This window comes from Ciconia boyciana, chromosome 2, assembly GCF_034638445.1.
Source record: "Ciconia boyciana chromosome 2, ASM3463844v1, whole genome shotgun sequence".
NCBI lineage: Eukaryota > Metazoa > Chordata > Aves > Ciconiiformes > Ciconiidae > Ciconia > Ciconia boyciana.
This window is the reverse complement of record NC_132935.1, coordinates 38,049,102-38,069,464: the sequence shown is the minus strand read 5'-3', so window position 1 is coordinate 38,069,464 and position 20,363 is coordinate 38,049,102. Positions and strand designations below refer to the sequence as shown.

At 37.0% G+C, this 20,363-nt stretch overlaps 1 protein-coding gene across 2 annotated transcripts in view; it reads left to right on the top strand.

Moving 5' to 3' along the window:
- Positions 1-20,363, top strand: part of PREX2 (phosphatidylinositol-3,4,5-trisphosphate dependent Rac exchange factor 2) — a 183,184-nt gene that overhangs the window by 79,173 nt on the left and 83,648 nt on the right. For both annotated transcript variants that reach the window (XM_072852376.1, XM_072852377.1), the window contains 11 exons: positions 1,358-1,502; positions 3,948-4,048; positions 8,227-8,330; positions 9,685-9,734; positions 10,295-10,370; positions 11,093-11,165; positions 12,340-12,482; positions 12,635-12,727; positions 14,084-14,232; positions 16,673-16,758; positions 19,012-19,148. In XM_072852376.1, the coding sequence (XP_072708477.1) occupies positions 1,358-1,502; positions 3,948-4,048; positions 8,227-8,330; positions 9,685-9,734; positions 10,295-10,370; positions 11,093-11,165; positions 12,340-12,482; positions 12,635-12,727; positions 14,084-14,232; positions 16,673-16,758; positions 19,012-19,148 (1,157 nt within the window). The remainder of the gene's footprint in view (positions 1-1,357; positions 1,503-3,947; positions 4,049-8,226; positions 8,331-9,684; positions 9,735-10,294; positions 10,371-11,092; positions 11,166-12,339; positions 12,483-12,634; positions 12,728-14,083; positions 14,233-16,672; positions 16,759-19,011; positions 19,149-20,363) is intronic.

Here is a 20,363-nt window from a genome sequence, read left to right as displayed (position 1 = left end):
CAGAAGCTGAGCAAAAGGAAGAACATGCCCTGAATGAAGTACTTTAGCAGAGATTTCAGCTGCTGTAATTGAATTATCAACTAGGACCTCTTTATAGATTGTATTTTCTTGCTAGGACAAATCAAGCTGAATTGGAAACTTTTTGCTAGGAAGTCTTTCTGTCAGTTTTGGGGCTTTCCTGTAACAACCTGAGGCACTCAGCAAGTTAGAAATTTATTTAAAAGGTGATCATTTATAAGGCTGATGATGCTGCAATGACCTGATTCAGTCAATACAAATAAAAGCATCAACATCCTATAAGCTCCAAAAGTAGTATATTGGTTAAGTTTTCTTTTCCCAGGAATACATCAGGTTTTATCTGTTTGTGTGGCATCACCATTATCTGGTTCCTGAATAATGAGAGACACTCCTGTATCTGTGTCCAGTACTATTGTTAGCTTTTTCTCATGACAGGTACATTTTTTCTGGCTATATTTTCAGAATTAAAGAAGTGACAGACTATTACTCAGATTGAATAAGTAGAGTTATAGTTTTAAAAATGTTAAAATTTGAACAGAAACGGATAACCATGTACACAAGACATTCCATAAATGTGTGGTTTTGTCCAGAATTAATAATTGTTTATTGAGAAAGCACAGGGGATATGAAGGTCTGTGGTATTCCTTGGAAGCACAAGCTTCTGTGAGTAGCCAGTAGGATGCATAATTCAACAAAAACTGGTTTTGATCATCTGTTACTCAGAAAATATAATGATTTTCTCAAGAAAAGAAAACAGGAAAAAATAAACCAGTAAGAAATATTGAAATAAAACCCTTGATAGATTTCTGTTGTTGAAAAAATTCTGAAGCAAATAAAAATCAAGTTGTATATATGCTTTTGTGGAAAAGAGGTGAATTAATTTTATGTGAAACTAACGAATGTATAACAGATAACTAGTTACTATTAATTGGAAATTTGAAAAAGTTTCCTTTAAGTGAAAACATTTTTATTATCACATGGTAAGAGCAAAACCGAGGCACTTTTTCTTTTAAACTTGTGAAGACATGACTAATCCCTTGCAAGTGTTCATCTACTGAAGCCTGAAAATCACAGCGTTAGTATGTATTACTACAATATCAATGGTGATGTCGATCTAGTAAAAGTTTAACTTCACTATGAGGAACTTAAAGATATAATTTGATTATGCTTTATGAAGATCAGATGTTCATGGTTTAATCTTGATTGTGAGAAAAAGAATGGAGAACAGTTCCTTTACCTTTTTTGTATGTAAAATATTGGTTTTGCTTCTCCATTTTGGGGAAGGTACTGAAATATAATGGCAATATCACTTCATAAAATTTTAATGCATTTTTGGCAGGTTTAAAATTGGGCATGGAACAGGACACTTGGGTGATGATCTCTGAGCAAGGAGAAAGACTGTACAAAATGATGTGCAAACAAGGGAATCTCATCAAAGACAGGAAGAGGAAATTAACCACTTTCCCCAAATGCTTTCTTGGAAGGTATTATATGCATTTTATAGCATGAATTTTAACCAGCTGAAAACACATTTTAAATCTTCTTTGGGATTCTGCAGAAATCATGCTATAGTTGTAATGTCTGTTAGGCCTATTTGCCTCCCAGAATTTAGCCAAATGTAAATTGGTTTACCTGAAATTTATGGATGTGTACTCGTATTCCAAAGTAGCTTTATTAAAGGGACAAGGCTGCAACAGCATGTTGAAAATACAAAAATGCATCAAATAAAATAGTTTCTTTAAAGAAATAATTCCCAATTCCCAACTTGTTTAATACATTTTGTCTCTGAAATACGTAGTTTAGAGTATCAAATTTGCTTGATTCCCCTTAAAAGATCTCTGTCTCTAAAACTGTTTCTGTCTTCTTCTTGCCTGAATGTCAGGGACAGAGTTACTAAATAAAGTTTACATGTTTAAAAATTTACCCCTGCTATCAGGAAGATCTTTATAATGCCATATTATACCTATGGCTTAAGAAGGCTGAATGCGAGAGGAAAAGAAAGCAATAGGTACCCTAAAAATGTGTTTATGACAAAAAATTAGTTTGGGGGGTGGAGGGGTTATCATTTATTTCATTTGATCGTAAGGCAGTTAAGTATGGAAAATATTTTTATAAGGTACAGTGGCTGTTTTACACAAACATGTTGTAGTGAAGATACTCACCACTGGGTTCAAAAGTGGAAATGAAACTTGGGAGATTTTCATGTGCTGTCAGAAGTCACATAGCTGATGAGAATTGAAACCAGGATTAAGATTAATGATTGAGTTTAGGTTGAATCATGTTCCCTCAGTGAAGTTGTTGGAAGTAGGTAAAGAATACACTCATGGTGAGGAGCCATGTGTGAAACGTTTAAACCTACCATCAAATGGCTGCTTTTCTATGCTATCTTTGAAGTGGACCCTTTCGAAGTATGCTTTTGCTGGTCCCTGGGTCACCCCTTAAAACCCTTGAATGTGAGTGTTGCACTACCTCACTACACTGTTCTTTTGATTTGTTACACACATGCAAATATCTTACGTGCTATAAATTTGATGTCTCTGAACTGCATCAGGTTTATTGTGAAACAAGCCAGGCATTTCCTGCACATACACTATATACTTTGGGTATATGCTGAGGATGTCCATGTGTCTGACATGTCTCGGAAGTAACAGGCCTACTGTTCTATCATACTGCCCTGGGGAGGTGCCATAGGTATGCCTGGGGTTGCCTTATATTTGACAGTCTGGTCACATGTGCCTATTCTACTTTAGGAAATGCCAGAAAACATGGAAATAGAATAGAATAGAGTAGAATATTTTCAATTGGTAGGGACCTACAGTGATCATCTAGTCCAACTGCCTGACCAGTTCAGGGCTGACCAAGTTAAAGCATGTTGTTAAGGGCATTGTCCAAATGCCTCTTAAACAGTGACAGGCTTGGGGCATCGGCCACCTCTCTAGGAAGCCTGTTCCAGTGTTTGACCACCCTCTTGGTAAAGAAATGCTTCCTAGTGTCCAGTCTAAACCTCCCCTGATGCAGCTTTGAATCATTCCCACACGTCCTATCACTGGATGCCAGGGAGAAGAGATCAGCACCTCCTTCTCCACTTCTCCCCCTCAGGAAGCTGTAGAGAGCAATGAGGTCGCCCCTCAGCCTCCTTTTCTCCAAACTAGACAAGCCCAAAGTCCTAAGCTGCTCCTCCTAGGACATTCCTTCCAGCCCTTTCACCAGCTTTGTTGCCCTCCTCTGGACTATTCAAGGACCCTCACAGCCTTCTTAAACTGTGGGGCCCAGAACTGCACACAGTGTTCAAGGTGAGGCCGCACCAACGCTGAACACAGCGGGATGATCACCTCCTTTGGCCGGCTGGTTGTGCTGTGTTTGATGCACCCCAGGGTGCGGTTTGCCCTCTTGGCTGCCAGGGCACACTGCTGGCTCCTATTGAGCCTGTTGTCGACCAGCACCCCCAGATCCCTTTCTGCAGGGCTGCTCTCCAGCCACTCCTCTCCCAATTTATACTTGTGCCTGGCATTACTCTGTCCTAAGTGCAGAATCCGGCATTTCGACTTGTTAAATTTCATCCCATTAATCACAGGATGCCCAATGCTCCAGTCTATCTAGATCCCTCTGCAAGGCCTTTTGTTCCTCAAGAGAGTCATCAGCACCTCCCAGTTTGGTGTCATCAGCAAACTTGCTAATGGTGCACCATGTGCAAAGGTACAACTTCTGAACAGAAAAGACATCTCAAGGGAAACCATAAGTATTTATGTCGAAATAATTAAAAAGTTGAAATGAGTGGGTTTTTTAAAGGTGGTATGGTATTCTGAAGATCATTAGGCTTAAGAATCACTTACTAGGCTAGTAAGAAACACTAGTAACTGAGAAGGAAATGTAGTAGATGTGGTGGTATGACATTTAAAATTTGTTTCTTCTGTCTGTTTTTAATTCAGTGAATTTGTGTCCTGGTTGTTGGAAATTGGAGAGATACACAAATCTGAAGAAGGTGTTCATCTTGGCCAAGCTTTATTAGAGAATGGCATTATCCATCATGGTAAATATAATTAGTTTTAACTTACTTGTTTTCAAGGTAATTGTTGTAATTAGAGTGGACTTAATTTTGTTTGGCAAAAAGATGGTCTTGTAATGCAAGACAGCTTGTTGAATCTGCATTATATCCATGCAGGGACCTCATGGGGTCATTGTCCATGCCTAGCAGATTTACTGGGAGAGGCTCCATTCATTTAATCAGATTACATCTATGCTGTTGGGATCACAACACTGCAATCAGGGACCTAGAGAAACATTGCTATTCTCTTGTAAGCAAAAACAAATTCTGAGGGAACAGAGAATGGTAGAATGGTTTTAAGGGTTTAAACCTTTCATTAAGGCCAGGCTTTTTAGGGATACATGTTCAACTAAGAATTGCAGAAGAGAGTGAGTCACAGTTGGCTGTTGATAAATATGACTGCTCATCTGTTAGGTATTACAAGTGGAGCTGGTGGAATCCAACCCAGAACCTAACAGTTTAATCTTTTGAATTTTAAGGCCTTGTTTTCACTACATTGTATAGTTACTAAAATTGATATTTTTATGCTGAAACTTTCGGTCAACTGTCTGTGTTTATCTCATTCTGGAGAGACGTATCACTGAAATGGTTCAGTTTTATGAGCCAGTAAGAAGGTTTGATTTCTGGAGGTAATTTACATTGGCAACATTTTTCTCTTACCAGAGCAGGTCCTCATCTCTCTCCCTTTTACAAGGTATAGTCCAACAGGACCATGTAAGCGAACTGGAAAAACTTCTGGTTTTGAAGGCATGTTTGGCTTACAATAGGTACAGTCACTTAAAAAAACCAAATAGTGAAACAGTTGTGAAGTTAGCTACTGTTACAGCGTAGATCCAAGGTGTAAACTGAGATGGCGCCCTTGATAATATACATTTTAATATTTTTATACTTCAGCCAGAAATGAATTTAATACTTACTTTTTAAATTCTTTGCCACGATGTTTTCCGTGTCCTTGACTGGAAAGAAAGTGGGAGTAACAGTGCCACTTAGCTGTGTGCATTTTAAACATACACAGAGTAGGAGGAAAAACATTAAGGTTATTCATCAGTAGTCATGTAGTCTTTAATTCTTTGTCAGTCTACATGATTTTCCTCCACCATCATTCAAATGTCAGATGCTATTATGTTTACTACACACACAGAATTGTTTTCAGTGGAATGATTCTGTTGCCAAAGATTCTTCTCCTGATCTTGTAATGTATATCCCAAATACACTCATAGACTTTCTCAATACAGAGTTAAATGAATATTGTGTAATTTCATGAGATAAAAGGGTAATTATATTAGAGCATAGAAATGTGAGCCAGACATGCTACTTTGAATAGTGCATCCAGCTGTGGTTCAGTGAAAATAGAATTCTTAAAATAAAGTTGAATGAACCATCTGTTTTCACAGAGGGAGCAAGGGAGAAAGAAAGTTTGGCTGTTACTCACATTGCAAATGTTATAGAGGGCTTTGTTAGACTTTGCATATTCACTGTGCTGACCATTGTTTTCACTGTGCTGGGCTTCATTCTAGCAACGCCAGACCCGTGTTGTGATGGGCATTGTTTTACTTCCTGGTGTGTGAACTCTTGCAAATAGAAAAGTTTTATGGTTTTTCCTTGGTTTTTTTTTTTCCTTCCCCCCAGTTTTGCAAAAGAAAAAAATCTGTTCGTATGTAGCTATTCTGAATCCTCCTGATGGCATTCTCTAATACCTGAAATTACTTGTATTTATATCAGCCAAAGGAGTGAGATACTTTGTCCAGTCACTTGCTGCTCATGATTAGAGATGGAAGCTTCCTCTCAAGGCAGTAAGGAGCTTTGTAGTTACGAAAATAATCTGAATATCAGATAGTTTTAAAATGAATAGGTATTTATGTGGCTGTGCAGTTTCTGAGATTGATTTACTGATCTCAGTCAAAATTACCCGGGCAAAAAAGTAAAAGTAAAGACTAGTTTAAACCTGGATCAGTTCCCTTTTCTTAGTGTGTGCCATATAAGTATCTATCCTAACAAAAAGTATAGGTACGTTGTTGGGAGTGACATACAAAACAACTTGGGGTTCCTTATTTTAGTGATAATGATGCATTTTATCAGCTTTAAGTGTTTGAAACTATGGTCTTGCAAATGTACAGCTGATACTAGTTAAAAGGAAAGCTATACAGTAAGCTAAATGTTTTCATAATTTTTTGTTAAGGTTTCCATGTTAGTACAGTAGCTGATAGATCATCCATCCTTCCTCTTGAGTAGAACAAGCCAAATCACATCTGTATCACAGAAAACACCCCCCCCCCAAAAAAAAAAAACAAACCAAAAACACCACAACCCAACCAAATAGTGATTTACAGGTTCCCTCACAGCATTCACTGGATATATGTGGTATTTTACACAATACAGTAAAGTTGGAAGCATCCTTGTCTGGTTTCCTTGCTTTCTAGAGCTCAGCATGTGCCAGCTCTGTGGACCTGCTTCCCTAGTTTCTGGTGCACTGTGTGTAAGTAGGGGCTGCAAAGACAGAGTGGTGCTTGTGTTCCTCAGAGGGCAGAGCCTGCTCTGTTCGTCATAGGCATGCAAGAAAGGAAAGGTGCTTTGTAGTCCTCACTCCCTCCCTGTGCATCTCTGTAACAGTGAGGAACAATTTGGCCTTAAGCAATACTGTCCTGGTGGTGGTTTTTCTATTTTCTCTAGTTGATGGTTTTAAAAACTCTTAATGTATGCTGATCTAGAATAATATGTTTTTTCTCCAACAGTAGGAAATTATTTTTAATTACAGAACTAGAAGGTATCTTTTTTTTCTGAGTTAAATGTTCACAATCGATGAAAATTCATTTAGATAGTTATACTAGGCATTGTATGTGCAGATTTTGTAGTCTATACTTGATGTATTGAGAAGCAATGATATGTAAAAGAGCTTAGGGGTTATTTTGGATAATCACCTTAGTGTGAAGCATCAGTTCAAGGCAATTGGAATAGTCCTGGGCTTTACTATTAGTAGATATATCAAATACAGGTAGAGAAGTTATTTTGGTCTTGCACATGACACTGGTGAAACCACTTAATATACGAAGTCCAGTTTTTATGTCCATGTATCAGATGATGTGTGGAGATACTGAAGAGCTTGAAGGAACATGAAAAATTATGCAGACAGAAGGCACCTTACTATACAAAGTTTATGGTGCCTAACTACATTTTTGAAGAGAGTAAGGGATGATGGTTTAATCACTTGGTATAGGAAGGCATGCACAGAAGAATTACCTAACACTGTCAGGCCTGTTACTCTGATTAACGAAGACATTGCAGTAGCCTCCTTTATCAGTTGATGACATGCAAATTTAGTTGCAAAATTAAAGCTTACATCTGCAAGCAAAACAATAATTAATACCAGACAGTTATCCTAGGATGGTGGTAGTGCCTAGTGCTGTCCTCAGCCATCAAATGAATCAGCTGTTTTTCAGAAAGACTTCTTGTAGTACCGTTTCCAGGATAATTTTTGTATCATATGATATGACTGTTTTGACAAAACACTTGAAGTTGTGAGGTTTGTTGCTGGAGTCACGTGAAGATCACCTCTTAAGATCCTTTTTCATGGGTCTTTGGGGAAATGGATTATCAACACCTTCATAATGATTGCAAGTCTCTTGCACTTAAGACCTTCAGCTGGCTACGTATAGAGGAAGATGTTCCCTCTCCCTTTCCTTCCCGGTGCAAGGCTGGTCAAATACGTTGTAGAGGGTTTGTATCTTTATTGACTCATCTGACATTGGCCTCAGCAAGAATTAGAACAGAGAATAATGTGGACCAATAATATGAACCGTTGCAAAAGAAGCATTATTTGGCTATTTGGTTGATAAGCTTTGCAAAAGCTCTGAAGACTAGAGCAGATTGAGTGCCTAATTTTTCAGGCTGTTCTTTGCCTGTTTGTCTTTCTTATTCTTTGCCCTGTGACTTACAATTGTTTGGTTTCTTGTGGACTACTTAAACGTTGTGTGAAATATTGTCACCAGTGACATAAAGGAGCCTAGGGCAGATGATCTAATTGGCCTTCCTGCCCTCCCTGTCTGAAATCTACCTATTGCTGTGTAATGGACTGTTACTAGAAGACATGACATTAGCCCTCTTCTCTCTTGTTGATTTCTTCAGAAAGTCACCTAACAATACATGATTGGTTTTTTTTAATTTAGTTACAGATAAGCACCAATTCAAACCCGAACACATGCTGTACAGGTTCCGATATGATGATGGAACATACTACCCAAGAAATGAGATGCAGGATGTGATCTCTAAGGTACAGAATAGAATAGTTGCTATTATTAGGAAGAACACATCAGAAATGGAGATTCTGCTTGAAAACTAATGTACAATATTATGCTAGGATAAGTAACATCGCCTCACGCTTGCCCATCTCTATATTTATGTGAATCAAATCTAGTTTTCCATTTGTAAGGAAGATTTTGGCTTGTTGTTACACATTTTAAATACAAAATTAAAGTTTGGTATTTTTTAGTTATGTTTGTTATTTCATGGTTTCATATGCAGGATGCATTGCCTGTGTTTCTGGGTGATTCTGAAGCTGGCATTTCAGTCTATTTTATTTTTCAGTCCATTTTAATACATATGAAGCTATACGCAGAAAATTGTTTTTAATTTTCTCTTAAATCTGAGTGTCTTTTATTAGTGCCTTAACAAGGCACTAAATCTGCAGTCACGTAGATGTTTAAACACAGATAGGTAGTGCTAGCCATCTACACTACTGAGCATAACAAAATGATTGAACAAAGTTGCCTTTAAACTCATTAATATTCAAACTTTTCATGATTTCGAGGCGGTAGAAAATGTCGTTTACGTATTACGTTACAGTGTCATTCACTTTTCTGCTGGCATTTGTTAATGTAAGGTATAGCTAGAAAAATCTTCAATCCTGAACTACCAGACACAGTAAAGTAGGATGGAATCTAATTTGACACAACTTTTAATTGTTATCCATGGTTATTCTTGCATGTTATAAACATAATTGTTTTTTGATAGTCTGCTAAGGAATACTAATGTGATTTCTTTTTTTAAATAACATTTTCTGATGGTAGTTTCTTAAACTCCTCCAAATGTTTTAATTTTTGTTTTTAATTGAAAACGTTTCCAATCTTGAATCTTCTTGCATTTTTTTAAAAGTTTATTGGTTAGTTATAATTTCAATTTGTAAGTAAAGTATCGATGCATATAATCAAATGCAGTGTTTTTTACTTTAATTACTCACTTTGTGTGTAGAATAGCAACCAGTGATTGGGAAAACCTTAATGCATGGAAACATTGCTTTATCTTTCAGGTTTTGTGTACTTTTCTTTCCAAGTACTATACCTTCAGAATTTTTTAATACTGCCTTAAAGCTAATCCTTTTTGCATGTGTCTCAGTGAAGCTTAGATTAGATTGGAAATGTTTTATTTCTCATAATTTATTAATCAATATTGTTATCTGGAAATATTAGGTTTTGGCACATGAAAATATATAGAAATTTGAACAGATTTTTTTTACTATCTAAATGAAGTGCATTTGGAACATATAGACTTCCGTACTGCGTCCATTCCTCTTATGTTCTCTGTGGTGTGAACGTGTGGTTAACTAACCTCATCTTTCTCTTTAACAGGGTGTACGACTGTATTGTCGCCTTCACAGTCTGTTTACCCCAGTAATTAGGTGAGTCCAATTGGGAAATCCTTAGAGAGTCATTCAGAAGAAGTATGTAGCTGAAGATACTGTGTTTGAATGTAGGAGCCTAACCCATCCTTTCAAGATTGGGCTCTTGGGAGTAATGAAACAAGATCGAAAGGCTATCAAGACAAAAAGCATAACTGAATCATGAAATGACTGCAAACTCCATTCAATATGACCTTTTTTTCCAGAATTTTAGAGCCTTCTAGGTCCTAATGGATATGCTTAGATGCTTACTGTATATATTAATACACTCCTTTACTAACACTCCATTACCTCATTTGGAGAGTCCCAGCTGTAACAAGACAACTGCCTTTATGCTCCAGTGACATTATCACCCAAGTAAGATATGGTTTGCCTCCTCCTTTCTGTCTACACTGAAAGGTTTGACTTGCTTTTTTCTCCAGAAGCAACTTCTAAACCATTACAAAATGCTCAATTCATTCTTGTACTAACTTGTTTATAAAATATAAGTTTTTTTCTGTTAGGTTGTTTCTGAGTTTTTGTTCGATTTTTTTTAAAGTGTTTTGTTTTGTGTTGAACAGGGATAAAGATTATCACCTGAGAACCTACAAATCTGTGGTCATGGCTAACAAACTCATAGACTGGTTGATTGCACAGGTAAGTATACGCCTTTGGATTTATGTACGTTCTGCATTTAAATTCTGATTTGAAAGGTAGTGATGTATTAAGCAGAATAACATGCATACACTTTGTGTAAGGGTTATTAGAACAGCATGTGTAAGTATAATCCTCTTAAACTAGTAAAGTAACAGAAATGAGCTGTCAGCAGCCATGCTGTTCATCCCTTTTGTTCTTATCTTCCTTATTTGCAATTGAACTTTAAACGTTTTAATGAGACTTAGCTTTGTGATTCAGCATGTAACATTGTTCATGGCTTAAAATGAAATGGATAGGCTCTGAAAACTCTAAATTACTAACTAGATGGATAAAAGTCAGTACCAAATTGCTGTCATCGGTTCTGTTTTATTTTAAGCGAACTAGGAACAAGAACAGGGTATCCTGTTCACTCAGTCAACATGCACAGTTTTATAAAATAAAAGTTAAAAACTTTGATACTTTTAGATTCTATTACATTCAATTTTTATGGAGAATGCAGCGTTACTAAAATGTTTACATATTTATTTGTGACTATAAAGAGGTGTAGTGTATACATGTGCATATACTGTTTTATATGTATGCTATAAATGTATATATAAAGGTGGCGGGGGTAAATACAATCTACAACCATTGCTGGCCCTGTGAGGGTACGCCATTGTGCATAGAATCCATTTTGCTGCTATATTAAAATATATTTTAAAAAATCTGCTATGGTTTAACAGGGGGATTGCCGGACGAGGGAAGAAGCTATGATATTCGGTGTAGCTCTTTGTGATAATGGGTTTATGCACCATGGTAAGTAAATACATTCTGTACAAGCTATGCTTGCCTTTTGTTTAATGCTATCTACATAGTAGGAAGGAAATACAGGACTGGTAAAGATATTCCAGGAGGGATAGGAAGTTGTTTCATTATATTGCTGCAGAGACCTACGCTACAATCTTCAAGAAAAAAGATAGCTGTTGTGTACTCTGAAAATTATTTTCAGTCAGTTTTATAGCATGCACTGAGGGCTTCATCCTCTGAAGGATTTAGGGGCGGAAGTTTTATTAGCCACTTTGAAGAAATGTCTTAAGCAGGTAATACATGTTGGCACAGATGAGATGATAAAAATTGAGGAAATACGTATGGAAAAAAGGAGGCATTTTTGGAGGAAGGAATAAAGTATGGAGAAGCATGACTTTAAAAAAGTGAAGTGGTGACAGTAGGAGAAAGTGGACTGTAGAAAAATGAGAAAATCATAAGGACAGCAGAGAACAAAGAAGAAGGGAGAGGAGAGCAGAGATATGTGCAGTACCAAAAATGAGGTGAACAAGGTCACATTTAATACCATCAGAGGGAAGATTTCGTTGAAAGGATTGAAGCAGTAGGTCATTTACTGAAATGAAAAGAGGAAGAAATGATTTTCTCATCAGCTTGTTTAGAGGAGGAGAGTTAACTTCCTTTCTGGTACTGTTCGTACTTTTTCCTTTGATTTTTAAACATACAAACTGCATCCATCTGCTGTTCTAGTTGCTTCCACATCCCTACCAAACCCATTTCTAGTACGGAACCTGGCATTCTTCACTACCTGGAGAGTGCCAGATCTTGGTGGTGAGCATCTCCAGCAGCTGCCCAGCAGAACTTTTCAAAATCATGTTTTTAAATCCATTTTAGGAAAAAACCTTGTGCTTGGCATTTTCACTAAAACCATGTCAGGCTAATGCGTCTTCCTCAGCTTGGTGAAATCCAGATGTTGTAGTTGAAAATGAGCTTAGTGATACCTGTCTGTAATGGATCCAAATAGTCTGTAATGGATGCAAATAAAAATTGTTTATTTACAAATTAAGATTTCCCTAGATTCACACACAAAACCAATTTGCTAGCATTTAATCTGTGTACACATGTTCAGTATTATGGCTCATGAAAGACATGATTCAAAAGTTCAAAAGAAAAAAAGGATTAATATGTGTGGTTTTGTATCATGCAGTGTTGGAGAAAAGCGAATTTAAAGATGAACCACTGCTGTTCCGTTTTTATGCGGATGAAGAAATGGAAGGGTCGAATATGAAGCACAGACTCATGAAACATGATCTGAAAGTAGTGGAAAATGTCATAGCCAAGTCATTACTGGTGAGTGAAACTGAATGATTGTGTGTTTTGATGACTAAAAAATTGGTTGTAGTGACAATAAATTAGCACTGTGCATTGTTATTTAATGGGGATATACTTTAGTTCTTCTTAATGCCTTTCTGAACAATTTTTTGAACAATTTTATTTTTCAGATTAAATCTAATGAAGGCACCTATGGTTTTGGTTTAGAAGATAAAAATAAGGTGCCAATTATTAAAGTGGTGGAGAAAGGATCAAATGCTGAGGTATCAAGTATTATAAATTATCTTTCCTATTTTATTGACTTGATTGCAGGTTTCTGTTTTGTACATCAGTTGGGAAAATTTATGGTAGTAAAAGGTAACAATGACAGCTTTCCAAGAACGCTGTGGTTATGGATCTTTTGTTTTGTTTTGTTTTGTTTTGTTTTGTTTTGTTTAAAACAGAGCTCTGACCATTATCAACACTCACTTTCTGCTCAGGTAAATTGTCACATTGAGTGGTGATGTAAGAGTTACCGTTTTATTTTTATACATTTTATAATATTCCAGTGATAAAATTAACCATGATTGGAATAAACATTTTTGGTAGAATATGAAAAGAGTGTAAAACTAGTATGCTAGTCCGTGAGTTGCAGTTGACATTTTTCGTAATAAAGGATGTTTCAAGCTTTGGATAAAGTCTAGAATTTGAGAATCTGAATAAAATCCAGCCTCTCTGTTTGTTGGTATTGCTTTAGATGCTCTTTGGGTAAATTCATATTGTTCTACTGAACTGCATGGGAGTCTCTATATGTGGAAAGATAAAGAACTAGTCTCTTCCATGAGAGAAAAATTTTAGAAATGGATTTCAAGCCTTTCTAAATTTCATGGCGGGACAGGAATTTAAGATAAAAATAGATACAGCAAATCAATAATATAATACAGCCACAGAGATATGTCCAGGGTGATTTAGCTCTATTAGCTTTGCATAATTCCATACTGTCTTTTCCAGCAGTCGGGTTCTGCCGTGATCTCAGATGGTGCTAAGGCTAACCTGTGCCCTGGGCTGCTCTGTGTACTCCTGCCATCTGAACTAGTTATGGTTCCTTTCTGCTTTAGAGTTTAAAAACTGTATGCAATTTGGCTTGCCATGCCTTTGGCTCAAGGGCCGTGAAACTTCTAAGGATACTGTTTTGTTTTGGAACTTTATAAATATTCACTTACTAAAATATTCATGAGGTCTTTCCTTATGAAAAGAAGCTTTAGTTCTGTTGGAGAATGACGGATGGGCAAATTAGGTAATATCATAAAAAAGGTAAAGTGGCTCAATGAAAGCTGTTGTGTTAATTATTAGAAATATTAACTGATATTGTAATACTGTCATAAAATCTTGATTAAGACTAGGTCTTGTATTTAGGTCTCTTCAGAATGACAGTTTACTGTACCCTTCATGTCAATTTAACCAGTTCTAGAAGTGTTTTGTGGTGCAAGTCTTTTGTGCATGGTGCGTGAAGGAGGCATAAAGAATGTAAAGAAAATGTGCGTGTCATTATTCCTATTGAGGTTGCACGCCTGCGGAAGAAAACACAATGTTAGTGGTTATAAAAGGCAAACATATACACAACTGTTACTGTTTTCTAGATGGCAGGCTTGGAAGTTGGGAAAAAAATCTTTGCCATTAACGGTGACCTGGTTTTTCTACGACCCTTCAGTGAAGTGGATTGCTTCCTGAAAGCGTGTTTAAACAGCAGAAAGCCCCTGCGGGTTCTTGTGAGCACTAAACCACGGGAGTAAGTTGTCATTCCTTTGGGGAAATTTTTACAAACTACAATTGAAGTGAATTTTAAAAGACCAGTGGAACTTCAGACTGTAAAGTTATTTCAAATGCTGTATCTAATCTGACTTTGTAAAGTCAAGCAATTTGATCTGCCTTGATTTTGTTTTATTACATTTGTCAGTCAGCAAAAGCAAAACACAAGTGCTTTAAATCATCAGCTCTGCCACTTTAAATACATGCAGGAACCACAAGTGTAAATGAAGTTCCCTTGACTATAAGGATAGTTTTGGTCCCTTATCTCTCACTGTGTTTATGAAACAAGTTCCTCTGTCTGGGGATTAGTTGCTGGTTTGGCAGAAGTCAGACTCTGATCTGATGGGCCCCTTCAGTATGTGTGCTGGTTGTGTAAACAGCAGGAGCAAGTAAACAGCTCCCGATCTTTATATGAGAGATGCGTTTCTGTACACAGTTTTGACCATTCCTACCTCAATGCAATTTTTGTTACGTAAAAGAAATACAAAGTGAGGCCGAATGGCTGGGTTCGGTAAGTATGTAAATGAACATAGGTCTATTAGCAAAGTTAATGCAGTTGTTACTGTTTGTGCATACCAAAGAAAGAGGAGAGTAAGAAACAGTGGTCAGGAGCGATTTTGATCACATTTTGCAGGGTAAGGAGGAACCATCCTCTGTTACCAGATAGCACACACAGAGTGCCTTGGAAATGGCTCTGGGTCAGTGGTAGAATGGAGACTTATTTCTCCTGTTAATAAGCAAAGGTGTCTTGAGAAATACAATGGCACCCAGAAAGGGGAAAAGAGCAAAGAAAGAAATATGGCATAAAGATGATCATCTGGAATGATACTCCAAAAAAAAACCAACCCCAAACAAACAAAAACAACGACAAAAAAATCCCCCAAACCAGTAGATGATAGTGTTGCAGCAAGGATAAAAGGCATATCTTGGCCTTTCTTTAATGTAGATCTTGGTTCAACTTGCCAGTGAAAATGTGGGTGAATTTCAAGGCTGACAGAGATGATCTAGAGAACAAGGAGTTCAGAGGAGCTGAAGAATTTGTTTGTCAGTGCTGCCTGCTTTTTGTCAGGAGCTGCTGCTAGCACAACTGTGTTGGCAGAAGAGACAGTTCTGTCCTAAATTCTTAGCCTAAACTGCCAGTGATGGTCTTTCATAGCTCATTAGCATGTTAACGAAGCATTTTCGGAATGAAACCATATACATTGTATCAACCTTAGTTAATATATAAGTATACTAAATTATGCTATACCTATGAAAATATTTCAAATGGAAATGTATTCATCTCAAGAATATTCTAATATTTTTTAAAAATTTATAGACTTCAGTGGGTTTTGGATCTCACCTCTGCTGATTATCATCTCCGAAAGCTAAACATTATGTATACCAGAAAAACGTGGAAGTACAAGAAATGATGCAATGATATTATTCAAAACTACCTGTAAATCAAGTTTATTACAGTCCAAATGTATTTTAAAATCACTTTTCAGCATCGATTTGAATTTGTCTGCTTTTGCACTGACAAATGGAGCCCAGGGCAAAGTTCCCTTAAAGAGTAATGGAGCTGGCTCTGGAAGTAAAGGCTGCAACGTTAAATCAGTGCGCTGTTATGCATGACCTAACTAGCTCTGATAAGGGCTAATGCAGCTGTGTTGCTTTTTCTGGAACCTGAGCTGATACCATGTGGATATGCTAGCTTACTTTGAGCAAGCTCAGGGCTTCATTTTAAGGAGTGGATTGAACTTTGATTCTCAGAACTGTGCTTTTGTTACTTATGTTTGTCAGTAGGTTTATTACCGTTGCACTTAGACCAAGTGGGAGCGTAGCACCATGTGCTTACAAGTTACATGAACAGCAGTAGGCGATTCTTGCTTTACAAAACTCAGTACTTTGCACAGCTGCTCAGAAAAACTGCAACCAAATATTTTTTCAATAAAACTCGCCAAGTAGACAGTTAGATATTAATGAATTGTAATATGGATCTAGTCTCCGCAGTCTTCTGCAGCTCATCTGTCAAGGCCTGCCATGATCTGTGGTCCGCAGGCTCTGTCCTCTTGCCTGAGAGACTGCCTGCCTTCCCAGGGCTTTCAGTGTTGCTGTGCTGTGGCAACTCACCCAAATTGAGTCCCTTTGGGAGGAATTTTAAAGCTATGGTGGTGCTTTGGTTGTAATTGGCATATTGAATTTCCCTGTGAAATAGCATTGCCTTCCTCTGATCGGTTTTGGTATCTCAGCTTGCTCTTTTTTCTGATGTCACTGATGCAAAGTATCTGGAATATGAATGGTGCTGAGTCTGAAACTGTGAATTGAATGAAAGTGTGGAGTCTCACACCATTGTAACCTACTTACTGCTGTCCGCTTTCCTCTTGAATAACAAAATGCTACCTTTTGCTACATTCATATTGAATCTTTGCTTGTATCAGGACAGTGAAGATTCCTGACTCTGCAGATGGACTCGGATTCCAAATCCGGGGCTTTGGCCCATCAGTTGTCCATGCTGTTGGGAGAGGTAAGCCGTAAGACCTGTCAACGGTAGCGGTAAATATACATTTACTATCTAAATGGTGTGGCTGATATAAATAAAAATTAGGTCCAGTGATTCAGCTTAGATTTTTTTCCCCCCAAAGTTACAAACAATATTAAATAAAAACAAATAGGATTATTTTGTGTTCTTATACTTTGTAAGCTTTGGATAGATTTTCTGGCTTTTTAAATTTTTTTTTTTTTTTGGTATGTATTTATACGAATGTAGGAAGGTTACGTTAAGGCTGTGCATTCTTTACAGACTGAGGAATAAGCTGATGGATGCAAAATCACCTTCTCCAGTGAATGGGTGTTGGGAACCACTCACTTCCTGAGCATTAATTGTTAGGTGGCCATGTGGTTCTGCAATGTTCTGAAAACATTTTACAAAAAATGCACTTTTCACAAATTTTTTCAAGGGTGCTAGTGACCTAGTCTGTCTTAATAGTTGCAGATGTTTCCTCTAAATACCGTTTTCTCCATTTTGTGATGTGATTGTCAAATGCTTGTTGTCCCTAAGTCAATGTGTTCTTGACTGGTGCACTGGCAATAAAAGAAGTTGAAGCGTTCTTTGTTGCTGTTGCATGTTGTTAATGGTAGGGCCAACTAACACGGTATTTTCAGCTATTGGGGGGCAGTTGTGTCCTTTCCTCCCCTCCTCCCTTTGTAATTGAGGAATTCAAAGTGAACTGATCTGCAAAGCAGCCAGATTTGAACAGAGCTCGATGACTTTTTTTCTAGGCCGTGGTGCCAGGAATTAGATTTTCAAGAGAAAGTTTAATAAACTACAGGCTGTTGAGATGATGTGATAATTATTTCTGCACCTGGATCTCAATTCAACTGCCTATCCTTATTCATTAAGCGCATGCTTTATTCCAATTAGCTTCAACAGTTTGTAAGTGCTTGCTTGTGTGGTTTGCTAAACCTGAAAGATTTTAAGCATATGCTTAAATGCTTTGCTGAATTGGGATCTTGGGTTTTGAAGAGAGATTTTTTTTTGAGAGAGAGAGAGAGGTATTTAATAAGGCCTGTGTAAGTGTTTATTTTTAAATCCCTTTTTTTGTTTGTTTTTAATTGTAATAGCTGGTAATGGTGTCATTTTCAAAGACTTTCTTTGATATTAGGTTTAAAATGCAGCTATAATCTAACCTGATAGTACCTAAAATGAGGGAAATCCAGGTATATTCTTTAAGTTTTTTCCATGTCAAATATGCTCGGCTGACAAGTCATGACATAGCTTTTCTATTTGTCAGCCCTTCAGATTCAGTCTAGCCTTTTCTTTCATAGCACCTAGCTTCTGCAGCTCAGCCTTGCAGTCTCTAGGCAATAGATTTTTACTTCCCTGGCACCTTTGTGGTAGTATCAAGAGAGACATAAGGAGGTGAACGTTCAGGTAGCTGGAACTAAGGTCATACTGCAGCAGGCTGTCTTTCGGGAGTGGGCTTGAGTCATACTGAAAAGACCTGGAGACAGCTGCTATTTTTGTAGCACCTATTCAATGGATAGAAGATTTTTCCCAAGGTGGTTATTCCATTGTGAAAATAAATTGCCAAACCATATATTTTATGTTGCTCACAGAGAATGTTTCATTTTGTTTTGTTTTTTTCCCCAAAAATAATTAAATTTGAGATCTCCTACTTGATTATCTTTGGGTATTTTGATTAAAACCGTAAGGCACTGTGTAATAATTGAGTTGGTAAAAAGATTAAAATAAGAAAAAAATCCTTGGAAATGTCTTTGGATTTGGATATTTCACTTAATGTTTAACAAGAAACTCCAGTATGCTCTGATACTCCTTTATGAATTGCCAGAAAGCTTCTGTTTTGTATGTAAAATAGAGACACCTGAGGTAGTCAAGAAGCTCATAAGCTTGCGGCATGTAAAAGAATTCAGAATAAAAGTGGTGTAAGTTATAATTAGTGAGTTTCAAGCTAGAGCCTTTTTATCCTTTTAAAATCCTTTTCTTTAAGACAATTTTTCCACATTTTCATATTACTAATCAACATTGGTTTTATAAAATAGCCTTTAGAAATTAGTCTGGTCTCTTTTTATGGAATCATCTGCTGGGGAACTCCATTTTCTTGGATTCCAGCTGGCTGCAGAAGCACCCTGTGGTCAGGGGAAGTATGTAAGAATCAGTGAGAGCAGATTCTGATTTAAAAATGAGGCTTTTGGACTGTAAGCTTTAAAGGAGATGTTGAGGAAAAGAAGTCTGTTAACTGTGTTGTTTTTTTTATAGGAACAGTGGCAGCTGCGGCAGGTCTCCACCCTGGCCAATGTATAATCAAAGTGAATGGAATTAATGTCAGCAAAGAGACTCATGCAAGTGTTATTGCTCATGTCACGGCATGCAGGAAGTACAGGCGGCCCATGCAGGTACGTCTCACTTGGTACCTTTGCAGATTTTCTTCTAAATTTTATTTTGGTCAAATTAAACAGTGTGGTGTGTATCTGTCCACATATCTGATGTGTTTGAGTGTGACGAGGGGAAAGGAGTGGTGAATAAAAGTGAAGGGAAGCCAGTTGAATTATAAAAGCTGAAAGTTGCTCAATATATTGCTGATGTTCAAGGTTTGTTTAATTTCTACACTGAAATAAATCTAAGCTTATAGGTGATTTTTTTTCATATGGTATTTTTAAAGGATTATTTCAAGTGTTTCTGCAGTTCTATGCAGAAAGCATTACGAGGTATATTCTCATCATGATGGAGAGGGATTTACACAGCTCGCTGCCTGCTCAGCAGCATGACAAGGCAATGCAAAAAACTGATCTTCTTCCAGAATTTTGTAACACTTCAGCACATAGAGAGCAGAGTGCACATATTCCATCTATAAAAGTCTCTGTGTTCCCATTGCATTGCAATCTTGGGAATAAACACACATTCAAGGACTCAAAATTTCACTTTTTTAATATATGTGTGCAATTTTTGTTATCTTTTTCACATTAGTATAGGAGAAAATCTGAGGCTTCCAAGACACAAATTTAAGGAAGAAAACTAAAACCAGCTGGATTCTATAATGTAATTTTTCCGAGTCCCTGCAAATTTTTTCATGAACTGTGAACCAATATCATTAATTAACTTCACAAACTCTTCCAGTGCATGTTAATTGAAAAGAAAAATCCAATTAAAATCAAGAGTGAAATCCTTCTCCCACACCTACTGCATAGATATGAGATAAGGATTATAAGAGTTAGTTAGAACTGTGTCATACAAATACAGTCTTTATGAAAATGTTTGTCTGGATGTTTGTGTTCACACTCTAATACAGAATTGAAGTTGTTACATAGCACGTCAAGATCAAGCTCTCCTATTCTTTAAAGGAAGATGCGCTCTAGTAAAGAGAGGGTGCTTTGTGCACTAGTAGCAAAACTGTCTAGAATAAAAGAGAAATTAAATTCTTTATAGCAGGTGTGTTCTCTCTGTGTGTAAGTGTGGAGTTCCTATAGAGATTAGTGACATCCAAAGGGGATTGATTAATGTAGGCTGGCATGAATGCCTTGACATGCAAAATTACTCTGTTTCTTTTTTATCCACTTGTGTAATATGTTGGAGTACATAACTGTTTTTCCTATACAGAGTATTTATTTCAA